Source organism: Mchenga conophoros, linkage group LG4 (genome assembly GCF_057382185.1).
Source record: "Mchenga conophoros isolate Kocher_MC1m ecotype Shallow Benthic linkage group LG4, M_conophoros_male_GT1.1, whole genome shotgun sequence".
NCBI classification, from domain to species: Eukaryota; Metazoa; Chordata; class Actinopteri; order Cichliformes; family Cichlidae; genus Mchenga; species Mchenga conophoros.
Window position 1 is genome coordinate 37,648,057 of NC_140529.1, and position 20,673 is coordinate 37,668,729.

General features: G+C 44.3%; 3 protein-coding genes across 5 annotated transcripts in view; 1 reads left to right on the forward strand and 2 right to left on the reverse strand.

The window, feature by feature from the left end:
- The window catches only part of LOC146576742 (xylosyltransferase 1-like), a 38,244-nt gene extending 34,972 nt beyond the window's left edge, over positions 1 to 3,272 (forward strand). For both annotated transcript variants that reach the window (XM_085272218.1, XM_085272219.1), the window contains exon 11: positions 1,064 to 3,272. In XM_085272218.1, the coding sequence (XP_085128344.1) occupies positions 1,064 to 1,386 (323 nt within the window). In that variant the 3' untranslated portion in view covers positions 1,387 to 3,272. The remainder of the gene's footprint in view (positions 1 to 1,063) is intronic.
- A 1,560-nt stretch (positions 3,273 to 4,832) lies between these two features.
- kat8 (K(lysine) acetyltransferase 8) lies at positions 4,833 to 10,813 on the reverse strand. Of its 2 annotated transcripts, XM_085272221.1 has the most exons (11): positions 10,378 to 10,810; positions 9,798 to 9,872; positions 9,491 to 9,669; positions 9,365 to 9,418; positions 9,114 to 9,278; positions 6,841 to 6,930; positions 6,626 to 6,766; positions 6,446 to 6,539; positions 5,591 to 5,741; positions 5,147 to 5,301; positions 4,833 to 5,005 (listed from the first exon to the last, which is right to left on the reverse strand). In XM_085272221.1, the coding sequence occupies exons 1-11, from the start codon at positions 10,691 to 10,693 to the stop codon at positions 4,941 to 4,943; spliced, it is 1,485 nt and encodes a 494-aa protein (XP_085128347.1). In that variant the 5' UTR covers positions 10,694 to 10,810; the 3' UTR covers positions 4,833 to 4,940. The 2 variants fall into 2 exon arrangements, with proteins under 2 accessions (XP_085128347.1, XP_085128346.1); XM_085272220.1 differs by having other exon boundaries at positions 4,833 to 5,301; positions 10,378 to 10,813.
- A 1,063-nt stretch (positions 10,814 to 11,876) lies between these two features.
- rnf25 (ring finger protein 25) lies at positions 11,877 to 17,378 on the reverse strand. Its single transcript, XM_085272217.1, has 10 exons — positions 17,277 to 17,378; positions 16,979 to 17,050; positions 15,946 to 16,042; positions 15,623 to 15,690; positions 15,463 to 15,532; positions 15,299 to 15,370; positions 13,648 to 13,794; positions 13,484 to 13,573; positions 13,259 to 13,396; positions 11,877 to 12,863 (listed from the first exon to the last, which is right to left on the reverse strand). The coding sequence occupies exons 1-10, from the start codon at positions 17,297 to 17,299 to the stop codon at positions 12,210 to 12,212; spliced, it is 1,431 nt and encodes a 476-aa protein (XP_085128343.1). The 5' UTR covers positions 17,300 to 17,378; the 3' UTR covers positions 11,877 to 12,209.
- Positions 17,379 to 20,673: the final 3,295 nt, after the last annotated feature.

A 20,673-nucleotide genomic window follows, 5' to 3' on the forward strand; every position in this document is an offset into this window, starting at 1 on the left:
TAACGCTCGGTTTGTTTGACCTCCTCGGGCCATGTGTGGGTATCCAGGGGATAACTGCAGGACTAAGTAAAGCTTGGTGCACGAATAGACACCGAGGTTTTACAGGGCGCTGCTATGAAGTGCAGGTGGTGCGTGACGTGATCCGATCGGACTGTTGTTGCACAGGCATCTGTAACTGGTGGCTGTACTTTAAAATAACAGCATTCACCTCCAATTAATTTAGAGAAGACTCCTCAAGCTTCTCGCATAGAACTATTCCACCGATAATCATTAATTACATTTAAGCACTTTATTAAAAAGTTAAACAGTTCACAGTAAAGTTTGCAGCATTTTTGTTTGAAATGTCCACTCCTAGCATGGTTTTTATAATTAATGATAAACTAAAAACGTTGAGTGGTTTGGATTTGGTCAGCTCTGTCTGCACAGCCCGTCTGAGGCTTTGCTGCACATGCACAGGACTGCGGGTCAGCAGGCTTCAAAAAGTGGCTCTTCGTATTGTAAGCTCCTTAAATTTTACTCTTGAAATATGCCTCATGTTGCAGTAATTAAAAAGATGAAGACTTACTGTGAAACTTAAAAACATTTTTAAGCAATAAGGACTAAAAAAAAAAAACAACCTTTAAAATTCAGAAAAATGTGCAAAAGATAGAAAGCTGTTATAACTGATACTGAATGGCTACTTGTTCTGTAGTGAAACCAGCATTCCCTGTCATGACCAGCAGGGGGCGACTCTTGGTTGTGAGACTGACCCTTTCCATGACGTGAAGCAGAAGCTTACAGAATGCGAACCTCGTGTGCAGCAGCCGTTAGTTTCTCACTCAGATCCTACTCTTGCTTCCAACTTTTATATACAGTCTTTGGGCCGCGGGGAACCAAAGAAACCTGAAAACAAAATGAAATGTGCGTCTTTGTTTGGATAAACATTTTCTGTGCTTACTGTTGTTACATTTGATTTGTTTCCTTATTTCTTACCTGCGTCTTACGTAGACGATGTTACTTTTTGTGGCAGCTCAGGTCCCAGTTTAACTCAGACTTTCTTTGTCCTTCTGCTGTTGGACTCCAGAGGACGCTCTGCGGCTGCACGGCGGACCAGCCAAGAACTCCTACATGGAGCAGAGCTTCCACGGCCTCAACCCGGTCCTGCAGCTGCCGGTGAGCCTGGGCGCTGTCGAGGAGGCCGAGGCCAACGCCAGTCTGACGGGGGCGCCGTTGCGTCGCTGGCTGGACGGGCTGCTGGAGGGCTACTGGTCCGCCTCAGACGTCTGCTCGATGGGCCCCAGCGCCTGTCCGGTCATGCAGCGCTGCCGACTCACCGCGTGGAGCTCCGCCAGCCCCGATCCAAAATCTGAACTGAGCCTGCCCAGAGAGGATGGGCGGATAAGGTAGCAGGCGGACGGACTGAGGGAGGATGAGGCGAGGGAAAATGAAGGAAAACACGGGGCTGACGTCCCGTTTGTGTCCAGTATTTATTTATTTAAAGTCTGTGAGCGTGAACAGAGAGGACAGATGGAGCATCAGAGGGAACAGTGGGAAGAGACACTGAGGAAAATCTTCTCCTTCAGTCCTCATTCGGTCTGCTCTCACTTTTATTTAGGACTACAAAGCTGTGCGTGCTCGAGTGAGTGAGTGAAAGTGTGTTAAGAGTGTTCGCAGAACTTTATACCTCCTTGTTGTACGAGTGTCTCCCTGAGTTTAGGGTCACATGCTGAGAACAGACGTGGTTGCTCGTTCTTTAGGCCCATTATTTAAAATCTCCAACGTAAACCTGAATCAAGCCTCAGAATGAGATTTTTTTTATGCTACTAGTTTAAAACCCAAAATCAGCCTCTTAAAAAACAAAATCTGATTTAAACTGTGTCACAGGTTTTTTTTTTCCTTTTGGCTCTGACGTCAGCGAGAAAGGATGTGCACAAAGCCTGTGAGATAAACAGATTATTTTGAACACTGAATCATGCAAAGCTACTCTGATGGAGTCCAAGAATAAAAATAGAGCTGGAAGGGAGCAGAACAGCCCACTTTAAGCACAGTATGTGATTTCTGAAAGCTTTTTTTTAAATGTCCTGTTGAGCTGGAAAAATTTCTGTTTTTTCTTCTTTAAAAAGAAAAATCGGTTTAAGTAAAATCTAGAAATATTTAACTAATAACTGCTGACATTTAACTGTAAAAATGTTCTTTTTTACATCAATGCCGTGTCTGTATGAACCATCCACAGAAGCAGCTGTAGATGCAAATCCCACCGCAGCGACTGTATCGATGATTTTGCCTTTAACCAGCTTTCCAGAGATAATGAGCCTGAAATCAGTTCTCAGCAACCACAGATCTTCTCACAGAGCCAGTTGGGTATCAGGGGAAATTATGATTAATCTTTTAAAGTGATCATCTATGGACAGAATATATTTAACGAGTTTTCTTAAGTTGTTCGGACTCTGTGTGTTTTCTTTCTGTGCCATGTCTGAATCCCTCAGACTTGAAGTGAGACGTCCGCGTCCTCTTTCCTTTAATCTGCACACGTTACAAAGCGACAAACTTTCTGCTGTACAAACGGTTACCCGATTAATTTATTCAAAACTTTTTCTTTTGTTTGTTTGTTTTTTACATAAATGGGACCAAAGCTGGAGCCCAGCAGCTCTGAAGAAGTTCTAAGAGTCTGAGCGTGTGGAGCACGAACGTGTCGGTTCTACGCAGGTCTGTGAGGGTTACATTTATTTACGGTTACATTAAGCGGCCATAATGAGTTGAATTTAAAACCTCTGCAGTTTAATACCAAATTCAACTCATTTATTTTTTTCTATTCAAACTCAAACCGATTCAGAGCCATTTTTACATCCGGTGTGTATTTTTCATATATCGAGCGAGTCTACGTAAAGCTGTGTTTTGTAAAAACCTGACAGATGATGTACAGTTTTTAAGTTAATGAGTATTAAGATGCAGATGTTTGGACTGTGACGGTGTCGCAGAAGTGGTGGCGTTGTGTGAAAACGTTCTTGAGATGTTCTGACTCTGGAGGACGGTCCCAGGCGAGGGCGTCCCGCTGCGCTTCGCCGCGGCGCCGTCCATATGTCCGACCAGCCCGTTCCTCCGTCTCCTCTTTGTCGTCGTCTCTCGCTGGGAGCTGTGCTGCTGTGCCTTAGCTGTTCTCCTGTCTTTAGGAAACCCTCCTGAAAGCATCTGTAAAGTCTAAAAACTGAAAAATTAAAGACAAAGATTTGTTGTGAATGCCTTACAAACGATCTTGGTGGTTTTAAAGTACAATTTCTAAAAAATAAAAACAATCTCCCTTTAGTTTGTGTCTGAGCTCGTGTCATACGTTCATGTGGCCCAGAGTCGCTGCAGCTTTGTGTTTACTAATGTTTGTCATTTTCTTTTGGTTTTTAATTCAGTTTTGTTTTATAGTTTTTTTAATAATGTGTGGAGGGCGTGTGTCACACACCAGGTTTAGGAGAATCAGCTGTTACAATAAAAACTGTTACGTTTTCTGTCTGTTTACATCCAGAGTCACACATCCATCAACGCCTCATCAGAAACATTGTAATAACTTTATCAAACATATGAAAACTAACGATATTTACTGTGTTTTTTTGTTTGTTTGTTTTTTTTTAATAGTTTAAGCCACAAGGATTGTTCCAGTTTTACAGACTAGTTTTATTTTAACTATTTTTTCCCCAATCTAGTCTCAGTTGAACATAATGGCCTTGAATTGATCTTCAGTAAAATCAGGATTTGAGGCTTGCTGATTGAAAACACTTGCAGATCTGCGTTGCCCTGTGGAGGCAGGGCAGGATGATTGTCTGCCTCTGAACTCGGCCGACAATCAGAACTACAATTCCTCTTCCAGGTACGACACTTCATCAGTTTGTCACAAATGTTGCACCAACCATTCAGACGTCGGCTGAAAACAGAACATCCCAAACACAGTAAAAGAAAAAAGAAAAGCAAGTCACTAACAGCACTGCCGCCCTCTTGTGTTCAATACTGGTACTACACCAGCCCCGGGACAGCTGGCTGGACGTGTTTGCGTCTCACAAATTAAATCTTCTGCTGCTTTGAGGGCCGTTTGACAAGCTACAGCTACAGCCTGCAGTGGAGGAAAGCCTCAAGAAATAAAACCAAGAAAATCTTAATTCATTAAACCAACTGTTGCTGTGACAGCAGGTAAAACTCACCTGTCTGAAAATAACCTTTTCTTCAGCACATCAGCGGGACGGTACCTGCGCACCGAGCTCAGGTGTAACTCATTAGTCCTGATGGCTGCTCCTCCAGCATGTCATCATGAGGAATACCAGCTGATTGGAGCTGGGCACGTGGACTGCTGTTTGTTTGTTTTTTATATAAACAGCGACAGAAATATTGAAAACGTGAAAACACGTTTCAGTTTGAGAAAAAAAAAAAGACTTCAGATGAAGCACAAACCAACCGTCCTGAGCCTGGTTCTCAGAGTGGTAACAGGCGACTTTACCTGACTATATAAATCATATTCATACATCCAGGGAGGCCCCGGAGATTCAAACCAACAATCTCATGGTTCACCTGATACAGACATGAAACCAACCTCTGAGCCTATGAAAGAACAAAACCTCAAGTATTGTTTAAACAGAAAGTAAAGAGACTACATGAAACATTAGAAACCAGAGTGAAGTGTGATCACTGTTTAGTTTCCTGATGAGCGAGAAAGTGACTGAAAAAGAACACCAAGGTTTTTTAATTAGGACGAGTTTTTATTCGATCGTAAACATCTTCTGTTCCTAATTAAAGGAATATTTCATCCTTGCAGCAAATATTTCGTTTCCTCAGTGATGTTTAACGTATGTAGGAATCAGATCAGGAGACGAAGCTTTATTTTAGAGATTTATTTAAAAAAATACAGACAGGAGAGACTAAAAATTATGTACAGTAGTGACACGAGCGCCCGGCGGGTGATCACACGTCGGCGGCTCCGTTCCTCACTTCTTGGACAGCTTGGCCTGTTTGTTTTTTGGAGGCGCCCACTTTAAACACATCGTGTCCACTGAGAGCGAGACACAATCACACCTGACGTTAGCAAATCAGCTGCGGGGTAAAAACCCGACACGAGAATCCTCGAGATCTGAGAGCCTGACGCCATGTTTGTAATAAGATGAGAAGATTTTTGGAACATCTGTGCAGGTACCTGTGATTGGTGGTTTCTTATACTGGGCGCTCTTCAGGTGCTCCTCCACCAGTTTGGGCGTCACACAGATGACGTGCTGACCTTTCCAGTACTTCACCATGTTGAGCGACTGCAGCGTGCTGATGATGTCACTCTGTGTGATGCTGGTCATCTGGCTGGGAGACGCAGACGGACACGAAGGTTAAAATCAGAGAGTTTGTTTTTTAATTCCAGGTTTTGTTTTTAAAAGTTCTGATCAGAAACTCGTCGAGTACCAAGTTTCACATCAACACGTAAACTTATAAAAGTTTGTCTGCTGTAAAATTGAAAACAGCAGAGCTTTCACACTGAGTGCATCTCTGAGCTGCCAAACAATCGTTTTGATTCTTAACCTTCACAGCGTCTACAAAACAAGTGGAAAAGCAAAGCCGAATCGTCCAGCTTTGCACGTGTCTGCGTGTCTACCTGAGGTCTTTGATGGACAGCGTTCCTCTGAAGTCCCTCAGGATCTCCAGCAGGACCCAGGACCAGTAACTTCGGTAGCTAAGCTTCCCCAGATCAGAGAGCGGCTTCTCCGGAGACCCCACTGTGTTCTCCAGCTTAGACAGCTCATAGCCTGCAGCAGAAACGGGCGATATCAGAGCTGCTGCCAGCGAGCGTCTCTCCTTCAGTCACTCGCTCTGTTGGTGTCATGACTACACCCCTGCCATCCATCCATCTGCTGCACTATTCCCATCTGCACTGTATTTTACTCAACATCTGTTGTGTTTTGTGTGCTTTTGCAGGGTTTTTCTATTTGCTCGTGTTTTCTTAAGTTGGAGTGTGTTTGATCTCTTGGGGCCTCAATCCACAAAGCATATCTCTACAGGAGACAAAAATCTGATAATTTAACTCAAATCTGATATTTTATAGAACTTCAGATATGCCAAACAAACACAGCTTGGAAAGTTACCAGGCTGGAGGACACCTGGATCAGCTTGTGATACCATTGTGAGATTGAAACAGTGACTCCTAATTTATCTTTTCTCAGTCTGATGTACATTCATTCATTCATCCATCCATGTGAAAGCTGAACCAATCACATCAGCTCTTTGGTGGAGGTCAGGAGTTGCAGATTTACTGACTTCCTTTCGGTTTTATTATAAATGTGAAACAACTTATTTGTGTCATCTCGAGTCCATCTGAAACTCCCAACTTAACATTTGAAATCCTGTTTCGCCTGAAAATTTTTTCTGCAAACATCTTTAAAAAGCTCTGATTACAAACTCCAGGCTCTGGTATTCCAGGACGCTCCCTCATCATTCATTCACTGTCACTTACTGAAAGCTATCAGGAACTTCCCGTAGCCTCTGCGCTGGTAAGGCGGCAGCGTGAGAATACAGGCCACGTTATTCCCGTCTGGAGACTCTTTCTCCTGAAAAATAAAACCACAGAAGTCGTGACGATCAGTCTGAAATGAATACGAGGAAACGACCTTTGAGCCGCGCGCTGAGGACTTACTTTGGAGAAGTAGCCGACGATGTGCGCTCCCTGTTTGTTGACCTCAGTGAGGATGTAGAAGATGAAGGGCTCCACATCAAAATAAAGCGTCTTGTGGTCGAGAAATAATTTGGCTAGTAGACACAGATTCTGACAGTAGATCTGCAGACAGAGAGCGAATGTCAGCAGCAGGAACACAAACCCACGTTAGCAGCTCGGTGTTCAGCCGGGCTCACCTTGTGGTCTCTCCCGTCCACCTCGTACACAGATATGTTGCTCCTCCTGTAAATCTCTTTGCCTGGAGGCTGCCTCCACTGACAGTGTGACTGAGGAGGAAAAGGTCAAAGGTCAAAGGTCAAATAAACACTGCAGTTTGATTTAACGAGTGAAACTAAAAATTTCCGGTTAATACTTGTACAGCTGCTGTTATTGTGTATATATTTATTTATATTTAGATTTCTTCATACATTCTTATATAGTTCTATATTGTGTATTTTGTTGTACAGTTATTTTATTTTCAACTTTAATTTATATATTTTATCTTATTCTTCCCAGTTAAATTTACCCTTCATTCTAATTTGTGTTGTACAGTTATTTCATTTTTAACCTTAATTTATATTTTATTCCTTCCTAGTTAAATTTACCCTTTTTAATTTTTCATATTTATTTCCTATCTTATTCATAGCCTTTTCCTTTTTTGTTTTCTTTAGGTCACGAGCAGTTGTCCAAGCATTTCACTGCATATCGTACTGTGTATGACTGTTTGAATTTGAGAACAAACATGCATACGAATAAAATTACATATTCATTTGTTTTACGCCTGAACTGCAGCTTTCACGAGAGACTTTCACACTGGTGGGTTCGATAAACAGCAAAGTCTGACACTTTTATTTAATAAGGACAGTTTATGTAGAACAGCATTAAAATATTAGATCTAAACATGCTGAACTGCAGCAAACACAAGCTGTGGATGTATGAATGAGGCAGGTAACAAAGACGGAAACATCAGAGTGTCGTATTTCTTCCATTGAAGGATTCTGACGTATTCCTTCTTAACATGTCTTTTGTTGTTGTGCATGTTGAGCTCTAAACCTCAAAGATTCCAGTAAAACACGAAGCTCTGAGCAAAAGAACAGATTTGAGGCTTAGCGATTAACCTCAGGGTTAACTGTTTCAATCCAAGACATTAAAGCTGAGGTGGAAAAGTGTGGATTTAAAGCAGCGCTTTTAAACGCGACCTCTGTCTCAGTGCAGCAGCAGGTGACAGTGAGTGTGAGTGGTAGTGATTTAGTGGTTTCATGGTGGTGAGTTTTGTGTGCTCAGCGGCTCTACGGCGTTACTGACAGCTGCCGTGCAGGTGAAGTGACGGGACGCTGCTGTCACGAAAAACATGGATTACACCCGGACAGATCCACAAGTAATTAACATCTAATGTACCCGAACACAAAGATACGTGCTGGGATACGGAGAAGCACCCAGCTTTGGTTTGTTAACAGCAGATCGCTAAAGTCAAAGATGCATCACTTCAAAGCTTTTTTGGTTTTTGTGGAGAAGCACCATCACACCCCTCTCGCTTTGCTGAGCGGGGATGACTTTACTTATTTTGTGGCACCAGGTAGGGCTGTGCGATACGACCAGAATCTCATATCCCGATATCAGACATCTATCGTCCGATAACGATATAAATCACAAAAATGTAACATTTTCTGTAAAGTCTGTGAATCTCGGGCAGCTCGACTTGCGTGAAGTTTTAACCGATGCATGAAACGATACATTTTTAGACATAAGTTGTAACGGCGCCGTTTTCTTTGTATTTATTACACGGCGTGCTGCGGGGAGAAGCCTGTTCTAACGTTTGAGTCTAAGGTCTATTTTTTAGTCTACTTTTTTGCTTCTCATCTGTAAATGATCTGCTCTTTCACGTGATTCGGTTTATTTTGAAAAGTCTGAACAGGATCTTGAGCTTTATTGTGAAAGGTTTATGTGGAACATAAACAAGCGGACACGCGATGCTGTCACCTTCATTGTTGCTAACGACAACGCATAAAAACAGGCGCTTGTCCGTCCGTAGTGTGGTTATATTAAACATTAAGAGGACGAGAGAACTTTAAGAAACTAATACAGCCACTACAGTGACATCAAAACCATGAACAAATATTGCCGTAAACAGTTTATTTTGCGACACCACGAAACAAACGATAGCGTAAAATGAAACGACAGACGTTTTTATATCGTCATCCGATATGTATAATTATATCGAACAGCCCTACACCAGGCTGCAGCACACAGCACACATTTATCAGATTTGTGAATGACTGACATTTTTTCTGAGTAAAACGAAGGCTGACAGAATCATGACAGCACAACGTTTTAATAAGAATCTCATCAGGCTGGATAACAATCCTTTAACAGTCTTCTGTCTCACACATAAAGCCATCATTCACTGACTCAAACAAAAAAGCAGGTATGACTCTATGAGACACAAACGTCCTGAACTGAGGTGACTGACCAGGTGATGTCTGAACGTCTTCTCGTACTTCATGTATTTGAGGCAGTACTCGCAGATCCACAGCTTGGGTTGCTTCCCATAATCCTCAGGAAATGGTGAGAAGTACCAGGCATCGATCTCAAAGTTTCCTATCTGGATCTTATCCACATACTTCACTTTGGTGATCTGAAAGTGAGGGAAACAGTTAGCTTATTGACCAAATACTGGAAATAGTGAAAACACGTGGAAGAAAAGTGGTTGTGACTACACACCGCCTCGTGCTCCTTCTCCAGCGCAGCTGTCGTTGGGTCCATCTCTGCGTATGTCTGCAAAGAAAAGCTTCATTAGAAAACTGTAAGTTATGCAACGCTCCTGGTGTTATTACACACACTCTATACCTTCTGCACATGGTTGATCTCATCGTGCTTGCGCTTCTGGTTGCGGGTGATCTTCCTCTCAGGCTGGTCACCCAGATCTCCAACGCCACCGATCTCTGTGCTCTTCCTAACCGCGTCCTTCACTGTCTTGGTAAGTGCCAGGCGAGACTTACCCACCCATTCGTCCAGCCGCCTGTTGACTGCACGAATCCCAGAGAAAATTAGATGTAGATACAGCAGCTGGATATGAACGTTTAGCATGAATTAAACAGAAGAAACATGCAGTATAAATCAGAATTTAAAAATATGAAAGTATTTTTGTACTTACACCCCACATAGTGGACATAAAACTCTTCTCTGCCCTCCTGTTCGTTCAGTCTGGACTGAATAACCTCTGCTGTGTCTGTGAAAGGAGCAACAACCATCAGCTGGTGCGACTCACGGCAGTACAAGCAACTTCCTGCCGAACTCCCTTCAGATTTCTGGGACTTAAATGCGGGCTTGCCTTAATTAACCATAAACTTTGTATAGATTTGGCTGTTAAAATCTCACCTTATGTGTATCGAGACGTCATTTAATTCGGCAAACATAACTAAACACCTTAGTGTGTTTATTACGTTTCAGTGCTAACTTTTAGATGTGGGCCGTTTGTTGTTTAAAGTGTCACTGTTTAAAGATCCATAGAGAATTTTCTAGAAAGCCCTAAAAATCTTCAGTTAGTAAGCGATCGCTGAATTAAGTTTTTGGACCAAAGCCGTTTGGGACTTTATGCGAGTCATTTAGATTTTTAACTGTTTGATGGCAGTTTTTCACCAAAACAAAAGCACTGAGTCCATATCCAAAATAATAAGACAGCTAGCATGCCAACGAAATTGAGAAGGGAAAAGCAGAACATGGTCTTTACTCACGCCATGTCTTATCGGCTCTTTGACATAAATACGTCTCTCCGATTGCCACCGACACCTCCTGCTCCCTGCCACCGAGCACCCCTCCTCTATCCGGAATGTGCTGACTACTCGAACTCCCGGCCTCCCTGGAGCGGCCGAGGGCCTCCGCTTCATCCTCCTCCCCGCCACTGCCGTTGGAGGAACACGCAGCCGGGATGCTGCCGTCCAGCTCACCCCGCTCGCCTTCCATATGACTCGAATCCATGTCCACGTCCATCGTGGGCTCCGAGTCCTTGTTATTAGCGTAGCTCTTGTGAAATTCGCTCCCGCCAGTCATAACCTCCGAGGTTTAAAAACAGCCACACACCTCTGCGTAGTTTAAAGAGGGGCTTAACAGGACAAAGTGCCAAGATGGCGCAGGTTACGATCCGCCTCTTTCACGGTAAAGTAACTGCATCTCCCATGATCCTTAGCGCTGTGACGTTGACGATTTCGCCTCACTGCTTAACGGTAGGTATATATATATATATATATATAAAATTAATTATAATTTTCTAATGAATATTCACTTGTTGAGACTTGATTTAAGCAAAAGCTCAGGAATACACTAAAAAAGATGGTTCATAACTCCCCCAGGTCAAAGTCTGTCAGTACAATGGAAGAGTAGCTTATTACTATTATTGGGTTTTCTTTGGGGGTTTTTTTACACTTCACATCAGTTTTTGATTTGAGGTAAATAAATACTTTAAATGTAATAAATGAAATGGTACCTAGTGATCGTGTTGTGCATGCAGTTTTAAATTATAGTACCATATGTTTATCAAACTGACATTAACAGTGAAGTTTATGTTGATAAGTCCTGCTCAGTGACTGCAGATCTGTTCACAGATCTTTTTATTCTTACGTTTGTTCCCTGTTTGCTGAGCAGAGTAAAAAAAGCTGAGTGAAAATCATCCCCTCAACTGCCAGGCCATGGAGACAAACACATCACAGCAAGATGTCAAGCTGGAGTTCACCTAAAGTGTAAACAGTCGTGTGCCAGAGTTTCAGAAAGAGTTTGAGTTTTCCAGTATTGCTGCACTGTTGGTAGTGTAAGGTGGATCAAAGTTTTGCTGCATATTTTAAAGGCAAAGTCAAACTATCTTCTTATGCTTCTTAAAACTCTTCGTTTGCCCACTGTTACCCTCTGGATTTGACACGTGCTTGTCTACCTGCCACTACGCTTTTTAAGCCAGTCATTCTACATTTGTTTGCTTTGATGCAGATGACACACTGCTGTATGTGTCAGTCTAATGCGACAATCTGAGAAAGATGTTCGATCGAGAGGTGTTTCCTATCAGGTCTGAAAGTCTGAAATCATATCTCAATCCAGGAACCCATCAGCTCTCACTGAGGCTTTTCAGAACTTTAGGTCTGACAACAGACATCCAGTTAATGGTTATCAAAGGCAGACTTCCTGTTTGGTGCAGCAGGCATACTAACACAGACACTCAGCCTCTCTACCGTCAGTTTTCTCTCCGGTACCTGGTTGCAGCACTTTAATGCAATATCAGTATATCACAGAGGGTCCACATACAAGTTATTTACTGTACTAAGAGAAAAACACCAAAGCTGCCATCCAGAGAAATTTGGATTTGTACTTCTTTTAATTTATATAGTGCCACAACATAAAGCAACAACCATCTGGACCCGATAGCGTGCGTGAAAGTGCGTACCAAAGCGCAGGGTGATGGCGATGGACAGGAGGATGGGACACTACAGTGAACGTCTTTTCTGCTGCAGGACTTTGATCTATGCACACTGACAATGGAGGCACATGTAAGTTTGTTCATTGGCCCTCCTGTCGCCCTTTGTCATAGCACCTCCTCTCTTCCCCTCTCCACCACCTTCTGCTGGAAGCCCCTGCCGTGACCACGACGGGGACCGCCTCCTCTGCCGCACAGGTTATTGGCTCCTCCTCTGCTCCTGGAGCCACGATCGTCCCAGTGGTGCCGTGCAGGTCCAGCAGCCCCGGAGTGTGGGGCAGGTCTGTAGTGGCCTCTTCTCCGTCCACGATGGCCTCGACTGCCTGCAGAGTCTGCAGCATCTTTTGGGAACTCTGTTTCCAAACCCGACTGACATGTGGGCACCTGCGCCTCTTGTTCCATTGCCTTGACACCCCCGTCCGTCTTTGAGGGACATAGTTCTGGGTTTCCTTGCACCTGTTGGCCACGATTACCCTGAGCTTTAGCTGGCTTCTCAGTACAGTCTGAAGACAGAGAGAGTTTGTCCAGGTCCTCTGCGATGGGGGCGACTCTCTCGTGATGGGGTCTGGACCTTCCTCCTCTTCTCTGCCCCCTCACCTGGTGCTGATGCCTCTGTCCCAGAACACCTTTACAGTGGGAAAGCCCGGGAACAGACTGGTCTGCTTTGTCACCAGTTTCAGCAGGAACGTTAGAGGCTGAGGAGATTGGAGGGCCTGGAGGCTCATCGGCATCCAGATTTCCATTTTCAGCAGCAGGTGGAGCCTACGAATGTCAAAAAAAAATTATACATTGAATACATTCAAAACATCGTTTAACACATTAAAGTCAACGTGTTCTGCTTATTTCCGGTTACCAAGTGGTGTTTGTTCCTCTTTCTCTAAAGCAACTCTTCTGATTGGCTGCTCCTTTCTCTCTCTCTGCCTGACATGACCATATAAAGTAAATCCCCTCTGGATGACATCACACAGAGCCAAGAGTAGAAAAAAAACTGTGTGAAACTGAGTGTTTTGTTCACAAGGATTACTCTGATCTTCTCTGAACTCAGGCATGTGCGGTCAGGGTCACAACGCATCCTTCGCCATTACCCCCGTTTACACTCGTAAACGTCCCCGCAAACCACTGCAGACAGGGACCGAGTGCCTCACACACATTCTTACCTCGTTGATGTGGATGAGAAAGCGGTTGGACTCCACTTCGGGGTCAATGATCCCTCCTCTAGACCTCTGACTTTCCAAGAGCTTCTGGAGTTCACGCCACTTCTGCTGGAAGTCTGAACCGATCGCTGCCTCGTCGAGCTGACAGGAGAAACACGAAGCCCGGTAACGTTTACTGGCGAAATCAGACAAACATCCGTTAACAGGTGAATTAAGAACGAGCTTTACCTCGGGCAGCTGAGGTGCGGGAGACGACAGAAGCTGAGTAACATCGTACGTCAGCGGCTCTCTGCACACCGGGCACACCACGGTGAGCTCCTGTCAGAAGAATCAAAGGCAGAGTCAGAAAGTCTCAAAGTGATTAATCATCCGTGCAGCTGCTGACGTCTGACCTGGTGGTCCGCTCTGTCTCTGGTCTTGTCCTCCTCCAGCTCCTTCTCCCTCTGCTGGAGCTCCCTCTCAGAGTGGCTCACGTAGCGGCCGAGGCAGTGTGAGTGGAAGTAGTGGTAGCAGCTCGTCTTGGTGAACGTCTCTCCCTCCTGACAACCAAAGCATGAATGACTTTACTCATGACTCGTTCCACTAGACTCTACTCTATCTCTGTCGTTTTCCAGTACGACTGAGTACCACCTAATGTGCTTGGGGTTGTTATAGCAACATGGCCAAAAGTCCCGTGACTTCATTTGTATTTGACACAAACAACAACAATGGAGGGCGTTGGGGCGGTGATAAGCATCTGGACTGCGTGTGGAACCTTTTCTCTCACTGCTGGGTTTGATTTTTGTGAAAGAGTCGCCCTCCTGACTCATCGAGCGATGCTCCTGACTGGCCAATCGGCAGCATGCAACCTGCTGATGTCACATTTTCAGATTTTCTCAGATCGTTTGGAAGTAGGTACACTAGGTACTAAAAAAGTACCTGAGAACAGGTACTAATGGAAAACCCTAAAAATGAGTCGAGTCGAGCTGATCTGAGTAGATACTATGTCAGGCACCACCTACAGAACAAATGGTCACAAAAAATGTTCAGGCGTCTCTTTCTGGGTCAGGATTGAATATCCAACACAACAAATTCAAGACAAAAACAAAAGTCTTTGTCCTAATTGTGTCACTTTCACAGAGGCGAGCACCAGAGATGCTGACCTGTTAAACAAGTTGTTCACGTTTATTCATGCCAGCTAACTAGATGATGATGATGATGATGCTGATGGCTCTCTCTGTGACACCAAGCTGCAAACAAGCGAGGTGGAGAGTAAGCAGATGGTCGCCGTGCTTTAAGCCCCGCCCTGCAGCGCTCTGATGTAGACACGAGGAGAAGCGTGACACCGTGTTGAAGTATAACCGCTCGACCACCATGTTTGACCACGTTCAGCACAAACACCAGGACGCTAGCCTGCACGCTCAGTTATCTGAGTGTTTTGTAATCCTGTTTAATCAGCTGCCATAAAAAAATAAACCCCCACAGCACAGATGTTCCTGGTAAATAATTTACTTGTAATTTTAATGGCCCAGTTCCACCCACCCACCCACCCACGCACCACAGGCAGCAGGTACCCATTTCCTGTGAGTGGGTCCTCCACCCTTTTCCCTGAGAATCATAGTGTCAGACATGGAGGTGCTGATTCTCTCTGACAGGTGGAGGTTCTTGTTTGATGAAGCCACAGAACCACGTCATCTGCACAAAGCACAGACGCTATGCTGAGGCCACCAAAGCGTTTGTCCATAAACGTCACAGAACAGGTGACACAGGGCAGCGCCGCTGGATCCAACACCCGCCGAGAACAAGCCCGACAGAGTCCAAACCAAACTCTCGCTGCAGCCGTACGGAGACGGCAATCAGAGGAACAAGAACAGGCATGGAGACACGAGCAACACGGTCAGAGCTGAAATGACCTCTAAACGCAAGCTGAGGTAAGACTTAGACAACAAAGAGCTGTGACTAAGACCACAAGTGTACAAACAGCCCCGTGGGAAGCATTCAACACAGGAATGTGGCCACATTCAAAGAGGGAACTCCAAACTCTGATGGAGGGAAGCGACTCACCTTAAAGCCGTAGAGACAAATGACACAGTTCCCATGAGGAATATTGCTTTCAGTCAGGATTTCTTTAGCTTTCTGCAGGAGAAAGATCAGAGCAAGACTTTAAGATAAACCCAGCGAAATGACACATTTTATCCTAATGAGAAACAAACAGCACGTATAACAACCTCAATGAGCTGATACAACATGGGCGAACCCAGACAGGACTGAGCCTCGAGCTGAAGACACTTTTGGACACTAAGAGAGAAGAATCAGAGGGTTTTACACTCAGTGCTGAGAGTTTGTGAGCAGAAGGGACTGACGCTGGGAGATGAGTCACTTCCTCACCTGCTGAGTTTGTCATCAGAAAGCCCGCGGGGGTTCCGGATGGAGATCCCCGGAGACGATGAGGGATACTAAACACAGAAGAAGAAAACACTCATTTCAGTTCAGTGAAAACTGCAGAAAGATGTCAGCTGTTCAATCAGTGCAGAGTGTGATGTGACCATGAACCGTGACCGTGAGATTTGTTAACACCAAAAATGTAAAAATGAGCTTTTTTATCCCTCACAGCACATGACTGTTAATAAACCGTCCACTAACGGTCTTCTGTGCGTTTCTGTCTCGGAGTTAACAAACGTTTCTGCGAGCTGAGCCGGTGAAAGGCGAACCTGCTGATCGAGGCTCAAAGTCAGCGTGAGCCGGACGAACTGTGAGACGGAGTCCTCGGCTGTGGACGGGTACAGGTCCAGGCTCACCTCCCAGCCCCTGAAACAAAAACAAAACTGCATCACCGATCACAGAACCTCCCACCAAACTCTGTCGAGCTGACATCACTTCCTCCAAACACAGTCAGAAGCATTAAAAGAGAGACACTCTCAGAGTCCTGAAGTCAAACTTTTTAAATTTAAAGATGATTTTTTCCCCAACTTTTATGGAAAAAAAACTTTTTAAACTAATTTGAGGCAAAATCTGAATTTGTTTTAAACTGCGTTTTACTCAGACTTGTGATTCTCTTGGAGCTTTGGTACGTAGCAGTCTGTGTCAAATATGATCATCAATGCCACAACTCCAGATGTGGTAAACCGCTGGCCACATCTGGAACTCCTTCGTGTCTCCTCTGATCATCGAAAGTAAAATGAATGAAGGCTAATGATTCAAAAGGAATTCTCTAATTCTGCAATTAGAGAATATTCACAAATGGAAAACATTCAAAACATCATCCACTCTTCCAGGAGTGGAGGAAACTAAGCCATAGCAACATGGCAAAGCTGCGTGGGAAGAAACAAGACTTCAGGAGCAACGTCGTCTGGACTGACTAGAACAAAGTGCACCACAAACACCTCAGGCCAGCTGTCAGCACGTGGTGGGTGAAGATGATGATGATGATGATGATGATGATTTGAACACCTTGCAGTTACTGAGTGGACCATAAACTCTTCTGTACATCAAAGTGTTCTAGAGTGTGAGACCATCTGACCCACAGCTAAAGCTTGGACCAAACTCGGTTTTGGATTATCCCAGAGCAGCAAATTTCCAAACAAGGAGCTGCAGTGATCCAGAGTCCACACCTCAGGCTGAGCTGGGACCTTCAGAGAGCCAAGAGCACTAACTTCCTCCAAATGATGACATTTAACACCTGTACAAGTCTCACCTGTCCAACACCAACCAGCACTAAAGCTAACCCAGCTGCTGTTAGCTCACCTGTCCTCTCTCGTGTCCACCTGCAGCTCGTCCAGGTAGATGGACTGCAGCACCTCGATCTCAGACTGGACGCTGCGGACAAGAAAACAGCGCAGTTAGTGTGTGCGGCTGAATCTCTGCGACATTTCATAACCGGCTAAAATTAGCGTTAGCATTTTAGCTCGACACAGCAGCAGACCTGCGGTCAGATTTTACTGCGCGGCGGCACCGAGCGGGTTAGCCGCGGGTCACACACACGCGGACACGACATTAGAGAAGCTTAGTAGTCACACTTCACACACTCATCCTACAAACTCACTCGCACTCGGCCGCCGTCATCATGATGCTGTGCGAGCCGGCAACAGCTAGCTGTGGCTAACCGGAGGTTGCGTATACACAGACCTTTCAGAATAAAAGCATCGCAAAACAGACCGTGCTAAATACAATAAAACGTACAAGATATTTGTTGACAGATTCTCAGACATTTATCACAGAAAACACCATACAATGAAAAACTACACTGAGGCTGTGAAACCTTTGGATCGTAGTGAAAAAAGCAACAAACTTCATGTGATATCGAACAAAGAGGAAACCACAGTGAGAGAGTCGGTGTGTTCAAAATATGTTTATGAAATAAAATATTTTTATTTAAAACGGATTCAAAACTCACTCATAAAATTACATTTAAAATTTTTGTTTTACCTTTTAAAACAAATTCAGAAAAACTGAAAATGTACATATATAAACGCAAATAATCCGTATTTATTTTAATCCACAGACTGTAAGTATTGCTCTCTAGTGGTCACAGAACGCAACTGCAATTAATTTAATCTTATTAGTTTTGTTAATCCTAAAATTCTTGAAGGACTTGTGACTTCAAATGTTGAGAAATTCAAGTAACTTTTGAAAATACTAAAATATTGCAGTAATGTCTACTTAATGGGAAAAAATGTATGACTAAATGATTAAATTATTTTTTAGTAATATCATTACGAAATCTATGATCAGCTGTACTTAATGTAAACTGATGTATGCAGTTCCCCAAATGACCAGCAGAGGGCAGACAACTCTCAAGATTTAATGTATAATGTCAAAACATGTCTTGATGCATCTCAATCATCCAGGAAAGTAAATCTCCAAAAGTTGATTCTGTTCATCTGGACGTAGCGTTTTGTGGCAGAAACGTTTCGTCACTCATCCAGGTGACTTCTTCAGTCTCCGCTGACTGCAGGTTTCCCCAATCTTATAAACAGCACATTTGCATTGGAGAATGTCAAAACATATCATTACCATATGTTTATGAAGGAATTCAAGATGATGATAGGCGATTTAAGGGAAAGGTGGGTTCTAAACCATCTGCGCCCCCTGGTGAGGTCTTCATTGGATCCGCTGCAGTTTGCTTACCAGCCTGGCATCGGGGTGAAGGACGCCATCATCTACCTCCTGCACCGAGCTCTGGCTCACCTGAAGAAGCCTGGAAGCAATGTGAGGATCATGTTCTTTGATTTCTCCAGTGCTTTCAACACCATCCAGCCACGACTTCTGAGGGACAAGCTGGAGCTATCAGGAGTGGACCACCACATGTCCCAGTGGATACTGGACTACCTCACAGGACGCCCACAGTATGTGAGGACACAGGGCTGTGTCTCTGATACGCTGGTCTGCAGTCCGGGGGCCCCATGGGGAACAGTGCTGGCACCGTTCCTCTTCACCGCAGACTTCTCCATCAACTCCCCACGCTGCCACCCACAGAAGTTCTCTGACGACTCTGCCATAGACTCTGAGTACAGACAGTGGACTCTGGACTGTGTGGACTCGTGCCACAAAGTCTAGAGTCCAGATCAGCAGGTGACTCGTGCCACCTGCTGATCAACGCCGGGAAAACCAAGGAGTTGGTGGACACACCACACTGGTGAACATCCAGGGAGTGGACATTGAGATAGTGGACTGGTAAATGGCCTGTATTTGTATAGCGCTTTACTAGTCCCTAAGGACTTTACACATTCAGTCACACACCCATTCACACACTGGTGATGGCAGCTACATTGTAGCCACAGCCACCCTGGGGCGCACTGACAGAGGCGAGGCTGCCGGACACTGGCGCCACCAGGCAACGGGTGAAGTGTCTTGCCCAAGGATACAATGACCAAGACTGTCCAAGCCGGGGCTCGAACCGGCAACCTTCCGATTACAAGGCAAACTCCCAGCTCTTGAGCGATGATCGCCCCGCATGTATAGGTGTATAGGCACCTGGGTATTCACCTGAATAATAAGCTAGACTGGAGCCACAACACTGATGCTCTGTACAGGAAGGGTCAGAGCAGACTCTACCTGCTGAGGCGGCTGAGGTCATTTGGAGTACAGGGAGCGCTTTTAAAGACCTTCTATGACTCTGTGGTGGCATCCGCCAGCTCTGTTCTGGGATGCACCCTGGACCCAGTGCAGGTGGTGGGAGACAGAAGGACTCTGGCCAAAAAAACATCTCTGATGGACAGAGTCTCCCACCCCATGCATGTAGATGTTGCTGCAGAGCTGCTTCAGTGACAGACTGCTGCATCCTCGATGCATGAAGGAGCGTTTCTGCAGGTCCTTCCTCCCTGCAGCTGTCAGACTATACAATCAGAACTGCTCCCAACAAACACAGATGTTTACATCAGCGCTGTAACTGCAGTATTTTATCAACTGATTCACTCTACAACCTGGGTTTGCCTCTTACCTGTATTTTATTTTATTTTATTTTATTTAATAATGGTACAATACTCTGTTTTTGGTAACCATTGTCCTCAATGTAAATATGTAAAACTTGTGTATGTTTCTGTTCTGTGTCTTGTGTACTGTTTCTTTGTATATGTGTCTTTTTTGCTGCTGTTACACCCAAATTTCCCCTTGTGGGACAATTAAAGGATTATTCTATGTCTTCTTCTTATGTCAGCGTGTTATGAGATGAGATGAGATGAGATGAGATGAGATGAGACGAGACGAGACGAGACGAGACGAGACGAGACGAGACGAGACGAGACGAGACGAGACGAGACTTTATTGATCCCACTGTGTGGAAATTTTTGCATTACGTCAGCTCAGGGACAGAAAGCAGAAGGATAATACAAAAAATACAAATAAAATACAAACAAATATAAAATAAGTAAGATATTAAACTATATACAACGGTAGCATAGACAGTATGTGACTGTGGATATAGCTGTAGAAATATGCAAGACATAAACTATAAACTACATAGTTATAACATAATTTTTCCATGTAAGTAATAGTTATCTATAAGAATAGACGTGTACACGCACACTCACATGCAATATGAGTGTGCATCTAAATGTACAGCATCTAAATATACATATACATACACATATTCCTGCAAACGTCCACACACATAGAATGTGCATTATGCATGAAGTGACCGTGGATGTCCACAATGTCCAGTGACTTATGACACTGTGAGGAAAAATGTTAAAGTATTCACATTTTTTTCTTTCTCCATAAAAAAAAGTTGATTTTGTTTTTCTCTAAATTCTTTGATCATTTCTGGATATGAACAACCGAGTACAGAGCCATTTTAAAACGTTATAGCGGCAATTTTGTTCCTCATGACAAGTTCGCCATTGTTATGACAAACACCAGCCCACAGAGACACTTCCTGTGAACTTCAAAATAAAATCTGCGAGGATTTACAATGCGCACTGTCTGACAGTAGAGGGCAGCAT